Source organism: Varanus komodoensis, unplaced genomic scaffold, assembly GCF_004798865.1.
Source record: "Varanus komodoensis strain SLA01 unplaced genomic scaffold, ASM479886v1 scaffold49, whole genome shotgun sequence".
Classification (NCBI taxonomy): Eukaryota; Metazoa; Chordata; class Lepidosauria; order Squamata; family Varanidae; genus Varanus; species Varanus komodoensis.
Genome location: NW_025336072.1, coordinates 4,297,051 through 4,317,657, shown reverse-complemented (window position 1 = coordinate 4,317,657; position 20,607 = coordinate 4,297,051). Strand labels below are relative to the sequence as shown.

The 20,607-nt window shown below is 43.1% G+C and overlaps 1 protein-coding gene across 2 annotated transcripts in view; it reads right to left on the bottom strand.

Moving 5' to 3' along the window:
- Nucleotides 1-20,607, bottom strand: part of DOCK1 (dedicator of cytokinesis 1) — a 550,659-nt gene that overhangs the window by 17,738 nt on the left and 512,314 nt on the right. For both annotated transcript variants that reach the window (XM_044445702.1, XM_044445703.1), the window contains exon 50: nucleotides 9,387-9,537. In XM_044445702.1, coding sequence (XP_044301637.1) covers nucleotides 9,387-9,537 — 151 coding nt within the window. The remainder of the gene's footprint in view (nucleotides 1-9,386; nucleotides 9,538-20,607) is intronic.

The following is a 20,607-nucleotide window of genomic DNA, read 5'->3' as shown; positions in this document are numbered from 1 at the left end:
ATTACAATAATTACAAATAATTCTTTGTTTGAATAGCTGGAAATATTTAACTATGAGTATAAGCAAAACAGCATTTTTTCTAAATTAACCACATAATACATTGATGCCTTAATATCTTTGGAAATAGATTACATTGTGGAACTTTTGTTTTAAGAACATGTATGGAACTTTATAAATGTTTTTCATTTCAAAAAATCTGTAACATTCTGTCAGGGAAGGGCTAACATTTGGATCTTGTAGATAACATATTCAATACTCAAAAGGCCTTAATTCAAATCTCCACTTAAGCTCAGTCTGTGTCCTTGGGCCACCTCTTAGCCTAACCTAGCTCACAGACTTGCAGTGAGGTTAAAGTTGCCCTAAACCCTTTGGAGGGAGGTTGTAAAGGAATAGGACGGTTCACTTTAATTTTCCACCACAATGCAAGAAAAGGGACAACTGGGGGAAATTATGGACTCTCAAAGTTTTTTTGAAATATCTCAGGAAGCTGCAAAATAGGGAAGCAAAAGGCTTGTAAGAATGGGAAGAACTCTTGGAGTAGACTCTTCTCAAAGCTTACTCTTCTTTTTAAAGCTTGCTCATGCTAAGAAAAGCAGGTTGCTTACCTGTAACTGATGTTCTTCGAGTGGCCATCTGTGCAGTCACACATATGGGGTGCTGCGCCTGCGCAGTGCCTTTGGCCGGAAGATTGCAAGCTAACAGTTTTTGGTGGGAAAGCTCTGCTCCCCCTCCCCCATGACCTATAAAGAGCGGACCATCCACCATTTTGTTCAGTCTTTGACGACCGAATGTGCGCCCCCTTGTGGAAAAATTTTCAGTATGAGATAGGAAAAAGGGATTGGTACCAAGAAAAAATGGGAAACTTTTGGTACCGATGAATGTGTCCACTCACTCACACCAAGCGGGGCCGGCGGGCGGGTGGGTTGTGTGACTGCACAGATGGCTACTCGAAGAACATCAGTTACAGGTAAGCAACCTGCTTTTCTTCGTCGTGGCCTCTGTGCATCACACATATGGGTAGATTAACAAGCTTGCCATAAAGGAGGAGGGAAGGTGTCCTCATTGAAGAATGGAGAACAGCTCTACCAAAGGAGCAATCCCGTCGAGCTCGAACATCGAGACGGTAGTGCCTGGCGAAGGTGCAAGGGTTCATCCAAGTAGCGGCTCAGCAGATGTCATCAATCGGGACCCCGGATGTGAATGCAGACGAGGTTGCGACAGCTCTAGCAGAATAGCCTCGAGGTACTGAAGGCAGTTCGAGCTTAGCTAATTGATAGCATAAGACTATAGTGTGGACTATCCACTTAGAAAGTCTCTGCGGAGTGACTGGATCGCCCTGATCCTTAGCAGAATATTTAATGAATAGTTTACTGGATCATCGAATAGACTCCGTTCGCAATCGGTAGAAGGCTAAGCAACAGCGAACATCGAGTGAATGCAAAGATCTTTCCAATGGAGTCAACGGTGACGGAAAAAAGGCAGGCAGCACAAAGTCTTGTCCCGTATGGAAAGGTGTAGACACTTTAGGCAAAAAAGACGGGTCGAGGCGTAAAACAACCTTCTCCCTGTGAAAGTTTAAATAAGGAGGGTCTATGCGAAGCGTGCAAAGTTCACTGGCCCTCCGGGCTGAAGTGACAGCTACAAGAAACGCTGTCTTCCAAGAGACCAATCGAAGATCCACCGTCGCCAAAGGTTCGAAGGGGGCCTTCATAAGGGCCTGTAGAACTACAGAGAGGCTCCATGTGGGCATAACCGGTCTAATTGATGGGTTAAGATTATATAGTCCCTTCAAAAATCTTTTGAGGAGAGGATGAGAAAACAGAGATGATCCATTGACTAAGCCACGGTAGTAGGCTATTGAGGCTGTATACACTTTAACGGACGACGGCTTCAGTCTGGAATGGTGCCATTCCAGGAGAAACTGAAGAATCTGTTGAATGGATGAGAGGAATGGAGAGAACGAATGCGACTCGGCAAAGGTAGAAAAACATTTCCATTTAGCCTTATATGACTTCTTTGTGGACGGCTTTAAGGCAGAGTCGATGATATGCTGAATATCAGGGTGCAAAAACGTCAGATTCGGATTCGATGGGTCTTGTCTTGAACCGGATAGTACAGAGAGACTAGAGAGGGGGGAAGCAGCCGAGTGATTGGGTTCGACAATCGGATCCGAGGTGGTCAAAGTCATCATCGGTACCGACGGATTAGTAGAAGCTGTCAGATTCGTAACTTTCGAAACCGTCGTCGGCACCAATGGAACGTCAATCATCGAATTCGCCATGCTGTTAGGTTCAATGAGAGCAAATCCGGGTGGCAAAGTGTGCCATCCACGTGTGTTATAAGAAATGGGAGCGATGGAAGATGAAGAAATTCCCCGCAAGAGATGTTGAGTAGTTTCGCAAACCACACTTGACGTGGCCACCAAGGGGCAACTAGTATCCCCGATGCTCGGTCATGCAGTCTCTTTGCTATGACCCTCATCAGAAGAGGGATCGGAGGGAAGGCGTAGAAGTTCATATTGTTCCAAGGGATCATGAATGCATCCCCTAGGGATGCGTGTCCGATTCCCACTCTCGAACAGTAAGCCTCGCACACCCTGTTCTGCTGGGTAGCGAATAAGTCCACGTCGGGAAACCCCCAGCACCAGAAAAGGTGGTTGCGCTTACGGGGATCCAGTTCCCACTCGTGAGAGGTGAACATGTGCCTGCTGAGAAGATCCGCCTGCACATTGTCTACACCAGCTAGATGAACAGCCATCAGCGTGATCTGTCTCCAGATGCACCAGTCCCAAATTTTCATAGAAAGCCTGGCTAGAGTCGGTGACTTTGTTCCCCCTTGCTTGTTCAGATACAAGATGGTAGCTATATTGTCTGAAGTTATCTCAACGATCTGATGATGAAGAATGTCCTCGAAAGAGCGCAGGCCTTTGAAAACTGCCAGTAGTTCTAGGAAGTTGATATGATTCGTGGATTCTAGACGATTCCACGTACCCTGGGTAGATAGGCCAGAGCATATCGCTCCCCATCCTAGAAGAGATGCGTCAGTGCCAAGGGTAATCGAAGGAGGTCACGCCCTGAAGGGGACTCCTATCGTAAGATTGGTCTGTTCCAACCACCAACGCAGAGAGTGAAGCACGGAAGTTGGGATCCGAATCAGTCTCGACTGCGGCTCTCTTTGAGGATGGTACACCTTGTTGAAAAAGAGTTGCAGTGGGCGAAGCCGAAGCCTGGCATGTGGAACTACGGCAACTGAGGAAGCCATATGCCCCAGGATCCTCTGGATAGACCTCGCTGGGACCATTCCCTCTTGTCGGATTCGATGGATGTGGCAAGCAAGAGTCTGTTGTCTGTCCTGAGGGAGGAAGGCTTTTTCCAACGTCGAATCCAAGCGGGCTCCAATGAAGGTGAGTGTCTGTGTTGGGAGAAGAGAAGATTTCTCGGTATTAATACGTAGGTCTAGGCTATTGAGCAAGGCACAAGTTGTATGGATGGCCGCAAGGAGTCCTCCTCTGGACTCCGACACCAACAGCCAGTCATCAAGGTACGGATAAATTTGTATGCCCTGGAGGCGTAGGAAGGCACGGACAGGACCCATGCACTTGGTAAAAACCCTCGGAGCCGTAGCCAGTCCAAAAGGCAAAACTGTAAACTCATAAAGTTGGTTTGCAACCGCAAAACGAAGGAAACGCCTGTAACTTGGGTGAATTGAAATATGGAAGTAGGCGTCCTTCAAGTCCAATGAGGCGAACCAATCCTCTCTCCTTAGCAATGGCAAAATGTTTTGAAGGGTAGTCATATGAAACTTTTTTGGTACAATAAACTTATTTAAGTTCCGTAAGTCCAAAATCGGACGTAGACCACCATCCCACTTAGGGACTGTGAAGTATCTGGAATAGAATCCGTGGAGTCCGTCAGATGGGAATACTTGACGAATCACTCCTTTACGAAGAAGTTGATGTATTTCGTCGAGCAGTACTCGTGAACATGAAGTGGACCGGATCGGACTCGACGGAGGAACGATGTCAAATTCTATTCGATAGCCGTGTTGAACAATGGACAATACTCACCGATCAGATGTGATGGACTCCCAAATGGGGAGTCGGCTTTGAAGCCGATCCCCAGATGAGAGGGGGGTGGGTATTGGTGGAGTGTGAGGAATGGTTCGCCACTCCCGTCAACGTTGCCTCCGATCGTCGAAACGACGGCGGCCTTGTTGGAAGCGTTGTTGGGGCTGAGGACGGCGGCGCTGCTGTTGCTGTTGCTGGTGGTGTTGTGGCTGCTGCCTTGGTTGATATGATTGCCTGTAGGATGGACGATTCCAGGACCACTTACGTCTGGCGTGGGACTGTATCTCCATCCTGCGTGCCGTCATCCTCGATTCATGCAGCTTCTTTAGCTTGTTGTCAGTGTGAGAATGGAAAAGTCCGGATCCATCGAAAGGCATTCCCTCGATCCGGCGCTTGGTTTCTTCCGAAAAATTACAATTCCGAAGGCATGCATGCCTTCGGAGAGAAATGGCACCGACCAAGGCCCGTGAGTCAGTATCCACGTGGTGCCTCGCCGTGGATAACTGCTGCACCGTGACTTGTATGGCTTCCTTAATCAGGACCTTCGCGAGGTGGTCCGGGAGGGTGGAGGCGACGTTGTGCAGGCGCTGCATAATAAAGCATTGATACCTCACCAACGTCGCCTCGTAATTTGATATACGGAGCCCCAGGCCTGAAGCAGCATAGACTCGCCTAGCTAGGGAGTCTATTTTTCGGCCCTCTTTATCCCTCGGTGCCGTGTGCCCTCTCGCCTCTCTGCCCTGCGAGGATTCGATGACCGCAGAGTTTGGTTTGGGATGTCGGAGGAGGAAGGGGATGTCCTCCTCCCGAACCCTGTACATCGACTCATATCTCCTGGACGTCGGCTGAGGATGTGATGGCAAGTCCCAGGGCTGCGTCAACGCCTGCTGCAAGGTGGTTATGAGCGGCAGGACGATGGATGTCGATTGCTCCCCGCGGACGACATCGTAGAACTTGTCCGTCGTCGGTCCTGGGCGCTGGGCAGCATCGATGTCCAGGGACTGGACAAGTCTAGACATCAGCTCCGCGAAGGAGACGTGGGACTCATCAGGCGACACAGGACTCTGGGATGTCACAGTGATGTCCAGAGAGGTTGAGTCGACCTCCGAGTCGGCCGAATCGGCACTGTAGTAGGGTGGGGCCGAAGATGACGACTCTGCCGGGGAGAAGCAGCGGCTGCTTCCACCCTGTGGGGATTGAGGTGACACCCACCTCGGATCCAATGAGCGCAGTTGGTCACGGGATGGAAGAGAGGATCGTGCCCTGGGAGCAGGGTAGTACCCTACGGAGAGCGGATCACCCCAAGTATGGTAGTAGAGGCGACGCAAGCTCTCCGGACATTGCTCTACAGAGCGGCTCCTCCGGCTTCCCGGTGGGGACAGTCCAACGTCCGCTTCCATTTTGACCGCGGGCATGGGTGTCGGTGACTTCGCCCTAGGAGGGGAGTCCTGGATTTCCCCGTCGGATATTGAACCCCGTAGAGTTGGAAGGGGTGCAGGCGGGAGGTCAACCACATGGCGGGAAGACCCTTGAGGGGTAACCCGCATAGCCTCCTGGAGGACCGGTTTGGGCGGAGTCAGTACTGTAAGCGCCACCGGTACCGAGGGGCCCATCGGATCCGAGTCCCAATGTTGGGGACGGTCCGGATGGTCCGAATTCCTGGTTTTCTTGGGAGGCTTGGAGACCTTCTCCTTCCTGGCCTTTTTATGGCCTGCCGACTCTCGGATTCGGCATGCTTCCGCTTTCCATGCTTCTTTTTAGGTGAAGCAGAGGGAGCCACTGAAGCAGACACACCTTCATCCGAAGGCCGTGAGGGTGGGGCCACAGAAACAGAGCCAGGTTTTGGGACGGCAACAAGTGGGTCTGATTGCATCAGAGCCCGATCCCAAAGGAGTCTCCAGAGGTGGTTTTCGCAGTTCTTCCTGGCCTGCTTGGAGAAGGCCAGGCAATACGCGCATTTATCCATCCTATGCCCCTCTCCCAGGCAGAGGAGGCATAGGTCATGCGGGTCAGTTGGTGCCATTTTTGACCCGCAGTCCACACATTTGCGGAAAGCCGCTTGCTGCGCCATCGCAGAAGAAGAAAAAGAAGAGAGGGATAGTGCAAAGGGTAAGAGTGTGTGTGTGTGTGTGTGTGTGTGTGTATTAGATAGATAGATTGAAAGTAGAAATAACAAGAGAAAAAACTACGAGGAACAATGAACTGGGAGCAAGGTTTTTTTTTTAGAAGAAAAAACTGGGAAAGAATGACAATTGAGAGCAAGGTAACAGCTCCAAGCGAAAGTCGAAAGCGGCACGAGGCACAGTGAACGGCAGTCGCAAAGACTGAACAAAATGGCGGACGCTCCGCTCTTTATAGGCCATGGGGTAGGGGGAGCGGAGCTTTCCCGCCCAAAACTGTTAGCTTGCAATCTTCCGGCCAAAGGCACTGCGCAGGCGCAGCACCCCATATGTGTGATGCACAGAGGCCACGACGAAGAACCACCTTTACAAAGGACAAGAATTTATAAAGCCAGTAGAGAATGGTGTCATTGTCAGTGCCAGCTCATCGAATAAAGGCAACTTTAGCCATTACACAAGGAAACTTGGCCCAGCTGGAAGAAAGGGGTGGCTAGAAGCCACAACCACCAGACAGGATAGTTCACTACAGTGAAGCTATACGGTACTATAGCTGCAGGCCTGTCCACATTAGGGTTCAGTCCTGCCCAGTGTTGGCATGCTAACACCAACAGACTTCCACCGAAGCAAGCACAGTTCTCAGACGTGGAAATATTTCCCACCCCTGGTGGTCTTCATTCATTCCAAGTCAAGGTATGGAAAGACTATGATCACATCGTCACATCCTGCCTCCCAGTTCATTTAGTGTACACACTGGTATTTTCTGCATAGTTCATATGGAAAAAAAACCTTGTGTACCTCAGACAACTTCAGTTTGTTTTAACTGGGGTTTTTATCTTGATTGTTGGATGCTTTGTTGTTTTGCTACTTTATTGTTCTTTATCGTAAACTCTCCCGAGACATCAAAGCAGTGGACGGAGTATAAAAGTTTTAAATAAACAAATAAAAATAAATAAACTGCCTGTGTCTGCTTGAGAAAGCCTACCTCATGCAGCAAAAGCTCATTTTCTACAATTTTGAAGTACGCTTTGTTAGCATTGTGTTAAGATGAAGACTGTTGAAATATATAGAAATACAGCCATATATCTTACTTCCCCAAAAGAGGCATTATTAGAAAATATTTTGCACTCTCCCTGAGAGATGCACAATCTAATTTTCTTAAATGTTTCCCAAAAGTTTCATTCTCCTACTTTGGTAATCCCTGAGAAACTTGCAATGTAGAAAATGTCCAAGAAGCTAAAATGATCTAGAGGCTGAATCCACATGTGTCTTTTGTGTGCATATGGAAAAACTATGGCTGTAGTAGGGTCAACCTGTCCTGCTCACCATGACATATATCCTTAGTTTTCAGTCCATGAACTGAAGAAACAGAAATCTCTTCACACACAAACCTAGGTTCCAAATTTGTGTGTTTATCAGGAGACAAACGAAACAACACTCTGAGGTAGATGAAGTGGTCAAGTACTTAAATTTCAAATACATGCCTGTGGGCTCTTGGCACAATGGGATAGACCCCAAGGGTAAATTATTCCATGGTGGGCTGTCTTGTCATGTGAACCAGGTAGTTGTTTTGGATAAGAGATTTTTATAGTAGCCAGAGGTTTTTTCTATAGCCTTTCAATATAAAGTGTTGTATAATTAATAATTATAATTAATTCAATTAAAATAATGATCATGCTCAATGAAACTCTTCAGTAAGTCAAAACACACAGACCCTGATTTACACATTTTGATGTGCTGCAGTAAACTGAATACATATTCACAGACTTGCCCAGCAGAGAATCTGAAATAAGAAATGTTACAGCCCTGAAAGCTGTACTGTGATGGATAACTTTTTCCTGCTGAGGACCACATACCATCTGGCTGGCAGGTGGCACCAGGAAAAAGTGGCTGGAACACCTTTTCCCTCTTTCTATCAGTTCCCTTCTTTCACACTTGCTTCTTTCCACTTCTTTGCTCTCTCTTTCTGTCACACTATTTTCTCTGTCTTTCTTTCTGTGTTCTTTCCTGTATTCTCTCTTTCTACTCTGGACACCTCCATCTTTATTTCCCTCTTCCTCCTTCCCCATTCTGGCCAATGTAGCAGGTTGCCTGGGGCATAGAAAATTCCTCTAGCTGGAGTCAAAATGGATCACTTGCAAGCAGCTTCCCTCACTTCCAGTTTCTTTGCTCTATCAAATTCAGCTTCACTTCACCCTGGAGCAGGGAAGGTTCCCTCTTCCAGACGGCTGAATTCCATTGCTTCCAGAGGGTTTTATTGTAAGTATTGCTATTATTATTGTAATTTCTATATCACCCCATGGCCAAAGTTCTCTGGGTGATTTACAACAATGTAAAGCAAAACAATAAAATGCAATAGCAATAACAGAAAAACAACAATATTAAAATACATTTAAGATAGCTTAAAATGTATAGTAAAATACCATTTAAAATATTCCAATTAGATTGGTATTTTTAAGATAGTCTAATTGTTTGGGGAACAGGGAAACAGGTTTTCGGTTTTAAGCTACTGAAATTCACAAATATCACAAATCATGCACAGGGCTTTGTACACTCTGCGGTTCCTCAGCTTGTGGGGGAGGGAACTCACTATTGTGCACATTATTTACTCGGATTCTTATTGAGCTTTACACGCTTCAACCAAGTCTAAAATGGGCACGTGCATCAGATTGGCACGTCATCCCAAGACTGAGGGAGCAGGGCAGGGTCCTCCATGCTGCTGCTCCAAGCTCCTGAGGCAAAGCAGGGCTCCCTCGGAAGCCAACAGGACTGCCTGAGAGCATCCCAAAATCTAACAGGTTTTATCCCCTCAAATGAGGCAATGGTTTTTGTAATTTCTGTCTAATTCAGGCCGTAGTAAAAATATTATCAGCATTTTTTTTTAACCCCCATCCCCATCAAAATATTTCACTCATCATTCCATTTCTGTTCCCCTCACAATTTTTCAACACTCCTTTCTAGAATTAATGAGAAGGATGGAAACCCAGAGAGCAGCCTTGGTCCTCTACTCTAATGACCTTCAGTGCACTGAAAAGTACTTTGCATACCTAGCCCTTGGAAGCTTTGTTGGTTTTTAAACTCTGTCCACAATAATTCTTCACTTTACAAAGGTCAAAAGGTGATAATGAACTTGATGGGCAAACTTTTTTTTAAACTAACAAATTGTTGATATCTTGGAGATACCAGGCTCCAACTAGACTTACTGGACTGTAAAGTGAATGAAAGCTTCATCCTTGGAGTAATTGGTGGAGGGATGCTTTGAGAAGGTGGTGATGGGGAAACAGAAAAACGTTTTTCAGTTCCCATTACATTAATAACTTGGCTCTTTGGTCTTTGTGGTCTCAGTGGACTGATCTGTATAAGGTTGAAAAAAAAAAGCATTAGTTCAAACTGGAGTATACTCACACACATACCACATAGCACAAATTATTTAAGTTTTTCTCACAGCAATATTGATTTCCTGTGATAAATCCGTTCTTAGAGGCATAATTAACATCAACATGATAAGAAAATAGTTTTTGTTTCAGAACCGTATTGCTGAAATAGAAATCCTTGTCTTGTCCTCTCCTAACTATATATTCACCTAATAATATTTTGGAAGGCGTTTCTCAGTTTTCTATAATAACATGAATTATAGTTTTTTTGTCATCATTACATCCTGTTATATATTTTAGAAGAATTCAAAGAAATACCAGTATGAATTTTCAGAGTAAGGATTCTTGACTTCTGTATACATTTTATTGTATTTAGGGTTGTGTTTTCTCTAAACTACAAAATAAGCAGGTAGCCACCATAAACCATACATATTTCAGCATGTTCTTAAAATAACTGACCAATGTTTTCATGTCTGTTGGGTTTTCCTTATTCTTAAATATATTGCATGATTTTCTGAGCAAAGTACATTATAAACCTCCTCAAAAGCAACTGGAGAAGGATAATGATCCATACAGTGGAAATATTCTCAGTAAACTCATGGCTTTCACATCAAATTGGTGCATCTGATCTTGTATTCTGCCAGTGAAAGTCAGGTCACAAAAAGTACAATACAAATGGAGTCCAATGACCTCCAATAAGTCACATACTTTTTTAAGCTAATCATTTCAGAAAATTTTCCCTTTCAGGTACCAAATTTCTAGGCTGATTTGTCCTGCTTTTGACAAAATGAAGGAAACTTATGCAACTAGCCTTGTTTCTATGGTACATTCAATATGAGACCTTTTTCCAATCTAAGGAATATCCTTTGGATCACAGTTTTGTAAGAGTGCACAATGAGGTGAAATCAACAAGGATTAAAGTCAATGGGGCTTTGCCATTCACTTCAACAGGGATGTGGATTTCAGCCACAAGTTTACTTACTCTTATGAAACAATGATATTAACAAATTCCTAAACACAATTTAGGGTTCTATACTATGCAAGAATAGACAAAGTTCTATATCTCCCATTGTTCCCCAACTAGCCATGCAGACAAGGAAATGCAGGAAATGGAATACTTTTTTATCTAATTTTACTTAGGATGTGCTTTAAGTATATTTAAAATCAGAACTAGCCATTATCAGGGTTTGATCTGTAGAGGTTGAACAACATCAACTTTCCCTGGAGGTAACAAAAACAAAACAGAGAAGCTGAAAAATATTTCTGCTCACTCCTTTCCCTTGATCAGTTGTAAAGCTGTTGACTCCTACTCTGTCTTCCCTGTCAGGTTAAAAGAAATTGGTGCCAGTGCAGAAGAAATTCAAAGCCACCTGGATTAATCTAATCTTGTATCTAATACTTCCAGGAAAAGCCATGACAAGAAAATCACAGTAATGTCTGGCCTAGAAACCTCATCTACATAAATAAGACAAAATAATATATTGATAAGTTGTGACAGATCAGAAAATGCAGAACAAATGCATTGGAGAGGAATGCACAGCACAAAGTGGCTACTAAAAGCTTGGGACTATTACTTGACTTTGAAATATTCATAGTTGATATTGCTATAGCTTAGGGTGATTTACTTCTCAACGAATGAACTCAGAAGCACACTGCTAATAATGGAAGTGTTCATGGAAAGCTGCCTTGTGCAAGGGTTATTCAAGGCCTTGGACAGCCCAGAGAGATCCCCTATTCCACACACATTGCAGTGAGTGTGATTTGGGAGCAGCTCCTCCTCTTTGAATTGCTTGAAAAAGTCATTCCTGGGTAGTCTAACTCTGATTGCCCCACTTAATATTCTGTTTCCCCAAGAGTGTCTGATCAAGGTTGTTCATAATATCAGTCAATATTGTGGCCTGAGACCAGGACACCAAACAATTATACTTTTGAGACAGGTTCCAGAAATTTTATTTATTTATTTATTTAGAGAACTTCTATGCTGCCCCATTCGCTGAAGCCTTGGGGCGGCTCACAATCATAAATAAATAAACACAATATAAAACAGTATAATTTAAGTCTCCCTGGCCAAAGAATAAAATAAATAGTATTAACAATTAAAATAACGTTTGAATAAAAAGGTCTTTGCCTGGCGCCGAAAAACGCTTCTAGTTTAGATCAAGTTCAGGCTGATTAAACTTTTGGTAACCAGTTTGGCACACCTGAGACTGCTGCTAGGTTTTAATTTGATGAGAGAGTTCTCAAAACTTCTGTTTAAATCCTTCTAGGTTTCATACTAATGCTAGGATTACCGCATAGCAAAGGTACAGATGCGAGATGTGCTGCTCTTTACCAGTGATACTGTGAGAGCTGTAACACAACCTTACCCTGAGGCAGCTGTCAAAAATTGCCATGGCAATGCAAGTTGGGGAAAGGAAACTATTTCCTTAACAACAGTTTGAATGCTGGGAAATAAGTCTGCTTGAAGACATTGCACAACTATGATGTACAAGATATCTTTCTGAGAATAGTGAATTATTTTAATGATCTTTAGCTCCTTTGTCAACAGGTAATTTCTGAGAAGCCATATTTTAAGTTGAGCAAGGACTAAAGGCCCTTTGCCCTTTAACCTGACTTCAAAGGAAGCAGCTGAGGTATGGGGAGGCCCTTGGCATACTGAAGGCCTGAGAGGTAGCCCTGGAAGCCAATTGGATCCAACTGTGTACCCAATCTTAGATGCTACCTGGGATATATCAAGTAAATCATGCCTATTTCTGCTATTCATCTCTATTATTTCTACTTATTATCTATAAATTATGTTATACTTTGTAAGCTTATTTACAATATTTATCATAGCATTCTGCAGATAAGGAACTGATGCTGGTAGTTTGCCCTAGGGACACTCAAAGCATCCATTTCTGAGATGGCATTTGAACCTCAAGCAAAGACACTGCTGTTGCTGTATCATTTCTGTTGTGCCAGTGGAACAGACCACCAGCACAAAAGGAGCTGGCAGTTCCTTAAATAACCCCATGTGAGGTCAGTGGAGTTCTCCCATTCTGCCAGCTCTACTAATCTGCTCTGCTCTGACTGTTGCTGTTGAATTCCAGTTGTTTCAGGAACCATGAGTTAAAACAATGTACAAACTGTAGTGGCTCATCCTCACAAGCAAGTTCTCATGTATGAACTACCCATAGAAGTCTATGTGTCTTAACTATACACCCTCTGAGAGTGAATGGGTTGTTATTTCACCTAAGATGCATTCACCATTTTAGTTACTGAAATATGCTGAAATATCTATCTAGCAGATTTTCAGTGTGACTCCTCCTCTCCCCAACTCTTTCCATTACAGCTGTTCATTACAAGAACCATGATTTAACTTTAAGAATTGGTACCTAAATTTCTGGGGTTTTTTCTTTCCCCTCTTCCTTCCCCAGACTCATCCTATTTTTTTGTGTCATGCCTTTTAGATTATAAGTCTGTGTGGGCAGCAACTGACCTTTTCATTGATTGTGTGTAAGCCACTCTAGAAGCCTTTTCAGCTGAAGAGTGGGCTGAGAAATACTTTAAAAACTAAATATATAATTGCAACATAATAATCTACTGGATGCTGCAACTACTTCTGCCAACACAAGCAGATTTTGGGTGCTGTTACTGCATGGCAACGATTCATAAGGAGCCTCTTCTTTGCTATCCCACCAACACATGGCTAGAAAGGTTGAACTCCAAAGATGAGATTTTATGAAGATATTTGCTACAGAATGATGGTTATTTAATTATATGTGTACCCCTCCATTTCTTAAAGAAGCTCGGAGTTCCAGATATGGATTTTCTCTTCTAAGAAATGAAGGTGGGTGATTGATTATCCAGCAAGCTTCACGGTTGAGCAGGGATTTGAATGTAGGCCTTTCTAATTGTTTACTATATGATACTGACCCTCCCTACGCAGTGGTGCATGAACTGGCTTTGATTCTGATTGCAATGAAACTGTTTTTGATTTCAGCATGCAGATTTTTAACTTATATAATCCTCAGGGTCACTCATGTTAATATTTCAAAAACACTTCATGCAATCGTCAACAGCATGAGAGACTGCTAATCTAAAATGAAAATACAACTTTTGTAGTACAATAAAAACAATGTAAGTGACTAGTAATTTTGTTTGTCATTAAATCAATAAAACACACAGCCTATCATTCTGGTGTCTGACAAATATTTGGTATTATCGGTGGTCTGAACAGCATTTTCTGGAATGAATGAGCTATAGACATGGGGATCTAACAAGGACGCTTGTCTATCACAAAGAAATAATCTACCTGAGAACTTAAAAAAACCAGTGCTGATAACAGCAAATAAAGTATTTAAATAATATTTGCAAAGCAGATCAAAACCATGCAAGAATTCTTTCTCTTTCAAAATTTTACATTGTCTTTGTTTTTGATAACCCATTTAAATTACCATGGCAATTTACAAAGCGCATAGCTAGAAATGCTTCATTAATATGTGTTTTAAGAACCATGACAATTCTACAAATCAGTGCAGTTATGAAAAATATGGATGACATTAATCACTGTGGGTGGGCCTACTAGAAAAGGTTGAAGGCAGAAATGGACACTGGGTGGCAAGAGAAGTTGTGCAGTTTTATCTGTGCCTCATCGCAAGAGCTCGTTTACTAGAGAGGCGGCAAGGTTCTTATGTAGACATCACAGCACTCTTTGGTGAGCTGAAGTTCCAAATACATTTTATAGGCAACCCTACATAGGCCTCGTTGTTGCTAGTTGCGAAGGTATGTCCAACCCATTGCAACCCCATGGATAACACTCCTCCAGGCCTTCCTGTCCTCCACCATCCCCCAGAGTCCACTCAAGCTCACACTGACAGCTTCAGTGACTCCAACTAACCACCTCATTCTCTGCTGTCCCCTTCTTCTTTTGCCATCTATTCTTCCCAGCATTAGCCTCTTCTCCATTGAGTCCTTCCTTCTCATTAGGTGGCTGAAGTATTTGAGTTTCATCTTCAGTATCTGGCCTTCTAAAGAGCAGTCAGGATTGATCTCTTCTAAGACTGACTGGTTTGATCTCCTTCCAGTCCAAGGGACTCACAGGAGTCTTCTCCAGCGCCACAATTCAAAGGCTTCAATTCTTCAGCCTTCCTTATGGTCCAGCTTTCACAGCCATACATTGCAACTAGGAAAACCATAGCCTTGACTATACGCACTTTTGTTGGCAGCGTTGGATGTCTCTGCTTTTTGGTATGCTTTCTAGATTTGCCATAGCTTTCCTCCCAAGGAGCAAGAGTCTTTTAATTTCTTGGCTGCAGTCCCCATCTGTGGTGATCTTGGAGCCCAGGAAAATAAAATCTGTCACTACCTCCATTTCTTCCCCTTCTATTTGCCAGGAAGTCATAGGACCAGATGCCATGATCTTAGTTCATTTAATGTTGAGTTCCAAGCCAAGTTTTGCACTCTCCTCTTTCACCCGCATCAAGAGGCTCTTTAGTTCCTCTTCACTTTCTGCCATTAGAGTGGCATCATCTGCATATCTAAGGTTGTTATTTCTCCCGGCAATCTTAATTCCAGCTTGTGATTCATCTAGCCCCGCCTTTCTCTCGGCATATAAGTTAAATAGATAGGACAACAGTATACAGCGTTGCCAAACTCCTTTCTCAATTTTGAACCAATCAGTGGTTCCGTGTCCAGTTCTCACTGTTGCTTCTTGACCCGCATACAGGTTTCTCAAGAGACAAATAAGATGGTCTGGTACTTCCATCTCTTTAAAAACTTGCTACAATTTGTTGTGATCCACAGAATCAAAGGCTATAGCATAGTCAATGAAGCAAAAGTAGATGTTTTTATTGAACTCCCTAGCTTTCTCCATGATCCAGCATGTGTTGGCAATTTGATCTCTAGTTCCTCTGCCTCTTTGAAACCCTGCCTGTACTTCTGCTAGTTCTCGGTCCACATACTGCTGGATCCTAGCTTGTAGAATTCTGAGCATAACTTTGCTAGCATGTGAAATGAGTGCAATGGTGCGGTAGTTTGAACCTTCTTTGGAATTGCAATGTAAACTGAGCTTTTCCAGTCCTGTGGCCACTGTTGAGTTTTCCAAATTTGCTGGCATATTGAGTGTAGCACTTTTACTGCATCATCTTTTAGGATTTTGAATAACTCATTTGACTTAACATTCCAGGATGTCTGGCTCAAGGTCAAAGACCACACCAGCATGGTTATCAGGGACGTTAAGCTCTATCTTGTATAGATCTTTTGTGTAATCTTGCCACCACTTCTTAATCTCTTCTGCCTCTGTTAGGTCCCTGCCATTTTTGAACTTTATCATGTCCATCTTTGCATGAAACGTTCCCTTCATATCTCCAATTTTCCTGAAGAGATCTCTGGTCCTCCCTATTCTATCGTTTTCTTCTAGTTCTTTAAACTGTTCATTTTAAGAAGGCATTCTTATCTCTTCTAGATATTCTCTGGAATTCTGCATTCAGTTGGGTGTATCTTTCCCTTTCTCCTTTGCCTTTCGCTTCCCTTCTTTCCTCAGCTATTTCTAAAGCTTCCTCAGATAGCCATTTTGCTTTCTTGCATTTCTTTTTCTTCGGAATGGTTTTAGTTGCTACCTCTTGTACAATGTAGCGAACCTCTATCCATGGTTCTTCACGCACTCAGTCTATCGATATAATTCTGTAAATCTGTCACCTCTACTGTATATTCATCAGGAATATGATCTGGTTATATCTGAGTGGCCTAGTGCTTTTCCCTACTTTCTTCAATTTAAGCCTAAATTTTGCAACAAGAAGCTAATAGTCTGAGCTGCAGTCAGCTCCTGGTCTTGTTTTTACTGACTGTATAGAGCAGTGATGGCGAAATTTTAGAGAAAAAGTGCCCAAAGGGCAACCCAAAACATGCCTATTTTTAAAAAATGTCAACACTACAATACAATCTGAAAACTGAGGTCTTAATTTAGAAAAAACAACTCATAACCAGTCGAAGCAAATACATATATATCCTTGGAAGAACACTGAACGACCATGCAAACGCTTCGACATGTCATGGCTAGGGAGTCGTGGCTCGTGACGTCATTGCCAGGTGCTGCTACTCCTTTCCAAGCATGTGCATGCCCCATATGTACCCTGTTATCCAATGCTCGACAGCTGGGGTGATGCTGGGGCAACATGGCTTGCATGCCAATAGAGAGGGCCCCGTGGCTCCGCTGCAGCACACCTGTCATAGGTTCATGGCAATTCGCCTGACCCTACCCTGGTGCACACCCCTAACCCTAATATAGGAGTAATGTTCTATTGAAAAGAGGGTGATTCTGAAAAAGCCTTCCTTAAGTAGGTTTGTCTGCACTGCCCATCATTTCTGCCCAATTTAAACACATCCCAACCATCAAAACCATGCCAGAACACCTCATTTTCCTAACCCCAACCCTACCCTGGAGCACACCCCTAACCCTAATATAGGGGTAATGTTCCTTTGAAAAGAGGGCAATTTTGATACAGCCTTCCTTGAGTAGACTTTTCTTCACTGCTCATCATTTCTGCCTATTCTAAACACATTCCAACCATCAAAAAAATGCCAGGACACCTAGTTTTCCTAACCCTAAACCCACGCTGGTGCCTGTGGAATTAAGATTGCTAGGAAAAATATCAACAACCTCAAATATGCGGATGATATTACTCTAATGGGAAAAAGTGAAGAGGAACTAAAGAGCCACTTGATGTAGATGAACGAGGAGAGTGCAAAACTCGGCTTGAAACTCAACATTAAGAAAACTAAGATCATGGCTTCTGGTCTTATCACTTCCAGGCAAATAGAAGGGGAAGAAATGGAGGTAGTAACAGATTCTATTTTCCTGGGCTCCAAGATCACCACAGATGGGGACTGCAGCCAAGAAATTAAAAGACGCTTGCTCTTTGGGAGGAAAGCTATGGCAAATCTAGACAGCATACTAAAAAGCAGAGACATCCAACTCTGCCAACAAAAGTGCATATAGTCAAGGCCATGGTTTTCCCAGTTGCAATGTATGGCTGTGAAAGCTAGACCATAAGGAAGGCTGAGCGCCAAAGAATTGAGGCCTTTGAATTGTGGTGCTGGCGGAGACTCCTACGAATCCCTTGGACCGCAAAGCAATCAAACCGGTCAGTCCTAGAGGAGATCAACCCTGACTGCTCTTTAGAAGGCCAGATACTGAAGATGAAACTCAAATACTTTGGCCACCTAATGAAAAGGAAAGACTCCCTGGAGAAGAGCCTAATGCTGGGGAGAATAGATGGCAAAAGAAGAAGGGGACAGCAGAGGATGAGGTGGCTAGATGGAGTCACTGAAGCAGTCGGCGTGAGGTTAAGTGGACTCTGGGGGATGGTGGAGGACAGGAAGGCCTGGAGTAATGTTGTCCATGGGGTCGCAATGGGTCGGATGCTTGTGACTAGCAAGCAAGCAAGCAAGCAAGAATAGCTGGGTTCAAATGAAACAGTAAAGAGCGGAATTCATGCCCTTGCTTTACCCAATCTCTAACGTCCTGGATTTCACCAATGGTTTTATGGGCAATTCTCCCTTCTGCTCTGCAAGCTAAAAAATTATGGGTCTAAAAGAGCTAGTCTTTTCAGGTGAGTATTACCATTTTTGTTCACGGCTGAGAGCAGTTGAGGATGTGAGTGTGTCTAAGAATGGGTGAATGAAAGGAAAAATTGAAGGCAGGTGGTAAAAGAGAAAAGTGGTCCTCTCAAGGCCATAGCAGCTTGCCCTAAATAACCTGGAGGAGGGGAAAAGGTTAAGTGTACCATGAGAGTAAAACATGAACACACGTACACAAATGGGAAAAAGGAAATAGGACACCTTCCCCTTTACCACTCTCTACAGCTGCACAGGAAAAGGAAAAAATGTTCTTGTTAAGTTTGGGCTGCTATTCCCAAAACTTTATGCTATATAGCACAGCAGGGGAAGGCCTCAGGTTGAAGCTCTGAACAAGAGCATTCTTCCTTTTATTTATGAACACCAATACACAAATTTCCTACATAAATAAAGGTGGTGGGGATACACTGCTACATTTTGTTGCGGGTCTCAATACTGCCTAAAATAATAATGCTCCTACCACCAAACCCATAATATACCAAGAAATGTTGCCCAACAGTTTCCTTTTAGCATATAATTTATAGGAAACATTTTTCTTCCAAGTAAAACAATTTAAAACAAGCCTTAAACTACTGGGCATTATATTACTGAAACTCCTAAAGACATTAGTGAGTATCTATAAAAGCAGTTTGATTAATTAACCTTTTTGGAGCATTTTGTTTCTGCTGCATGTCAGAATAAATCTGCCACCTTTTAACTCCAAAGCATTTAAAATTAACCTGGTCACTGTTCAGCTTGCCAAATAGATTGCAAATAGTGAAATGTGGGATTTCTTTTCTTTAAATGAGATATTCTTCTTTTCATAGAAAGGAAGTATTATTCCTTAAGGGCTTCATAGCTCTTTATCTTGATCAAAGTGTTGAGATTACAGGAAGGAAATGGAAAAGAGTGTGTTCTTTTACAGCCGAAAGTGTTCTTCAAGTAAAACAGGAGTAGAAACTTCATACATTTGCTCCATACATAATTAAGGGTACTACACCAATCTAGAGTTTGTCATGGTGGACATCCAAGAAGGTTTTCAAAAAAGGGTTAATATCACATCACTTTTCAGGAAAAGAACTATGCATCCTCTCTTGTGTTCCCTTACCTCATGTTCTTAAGCTATGACTCAAGAGATAAAGTGTGAAATGGCACACAACTTTAAAGTACTAAGTGGTACCATGCAGGGAGCTGTCATTGTGTAAAGGCTTGGCCTCAGATCATCCCTCCAAATTGTGGAAGGCAATGACAACAGCTGGAAGAGAATGGAACAAATATGTTTGTCTCCTCCTGCTCACTCATGTTGTTTAAACAGAGGAGAGTATCTCAACAGAACACACAAGACTCTTAATGAGTCTTAAGAGAACTACAGAATTAATGACAACCAATACATATAAAGGGGGGTTTGGACCAACAAAGCTAGCTTCAAGTCCCTTCCCAGCCATTGTTTTGGAGATCTGCATAGGCAAATAGTTAAAATGGTCACAGACACATTTTAATTAATTATAAAGCCTGCTGCACAAGGGTTTTCAACAGAAATTAACTGTGAAATAGATCAAACTGAAATGATCCAACTAGTGTTTTAAAGATATTATGGGGTAGTGTCTCTGATAGAATAGTAGAGTTGTAAGGGGCCATGAAGTCCATCGGGCCCAATCCCCTGATGTTGCAGGACACCAATTTACACCATCCCACTCAGATGGCTCTCCAGTTTCCTTTTGAATATCTCTAATGTGGGAGAGCCCACTGCCTCTCTAGGCAGCTGGTTCAACTTTCATATTGCTCTGACACCGAGGAAGCTTTTTCTAATATCTAGCCTGAATCTGGGTTGTCACAGCTTGAATTGATTATTCCATGTCCTACAGTCTGGTATCAGCAAGAATAGATCTTGACCTTCCTCTTTGTGACAGCCTTTGAGGTACTTATAGAGGGATACCATGTCCCCCCTCAGCCTTCTCTTCTAAAGACTGAACATGTCCAGTTTTTTTCAGTCTCTCCTCATAGGGCAGTGTTTCCAAACCCTAGATAATTTTTGCTGCCCTACTCTGGACCCTTTCTAAAGCATTTTTTTAAAAATAATATGCATTCTTTAAAAAAAGCCACACTAATGAAATCTCATGAAAAATGCTTTGATTACATGAAAACTCCACTTTGGATATATGAGCAGCCTGATTATATTGAAAACTGCAATAGCAGAAGATTTGCTCTCTAGCAAAGCTACACCATCTCCAAATCTTGTTTTTAGTTTGATTTGGGAAGGCCTGAAAAACCCATAGGATGCTGAATAATGCATCCAACCCTTCTTTTTGTATAGGTGTTTCTAATACGGTGGCACTGGAAAGCGGTGCACATTTTATCAAACACTGGTACTCAGTGCCTGGCACAGTTATACAAACAGCTAGCTTATCAATAGGTTACACTGCTAAAGGCCTGTGTGCTTTTGCCCCATGACACA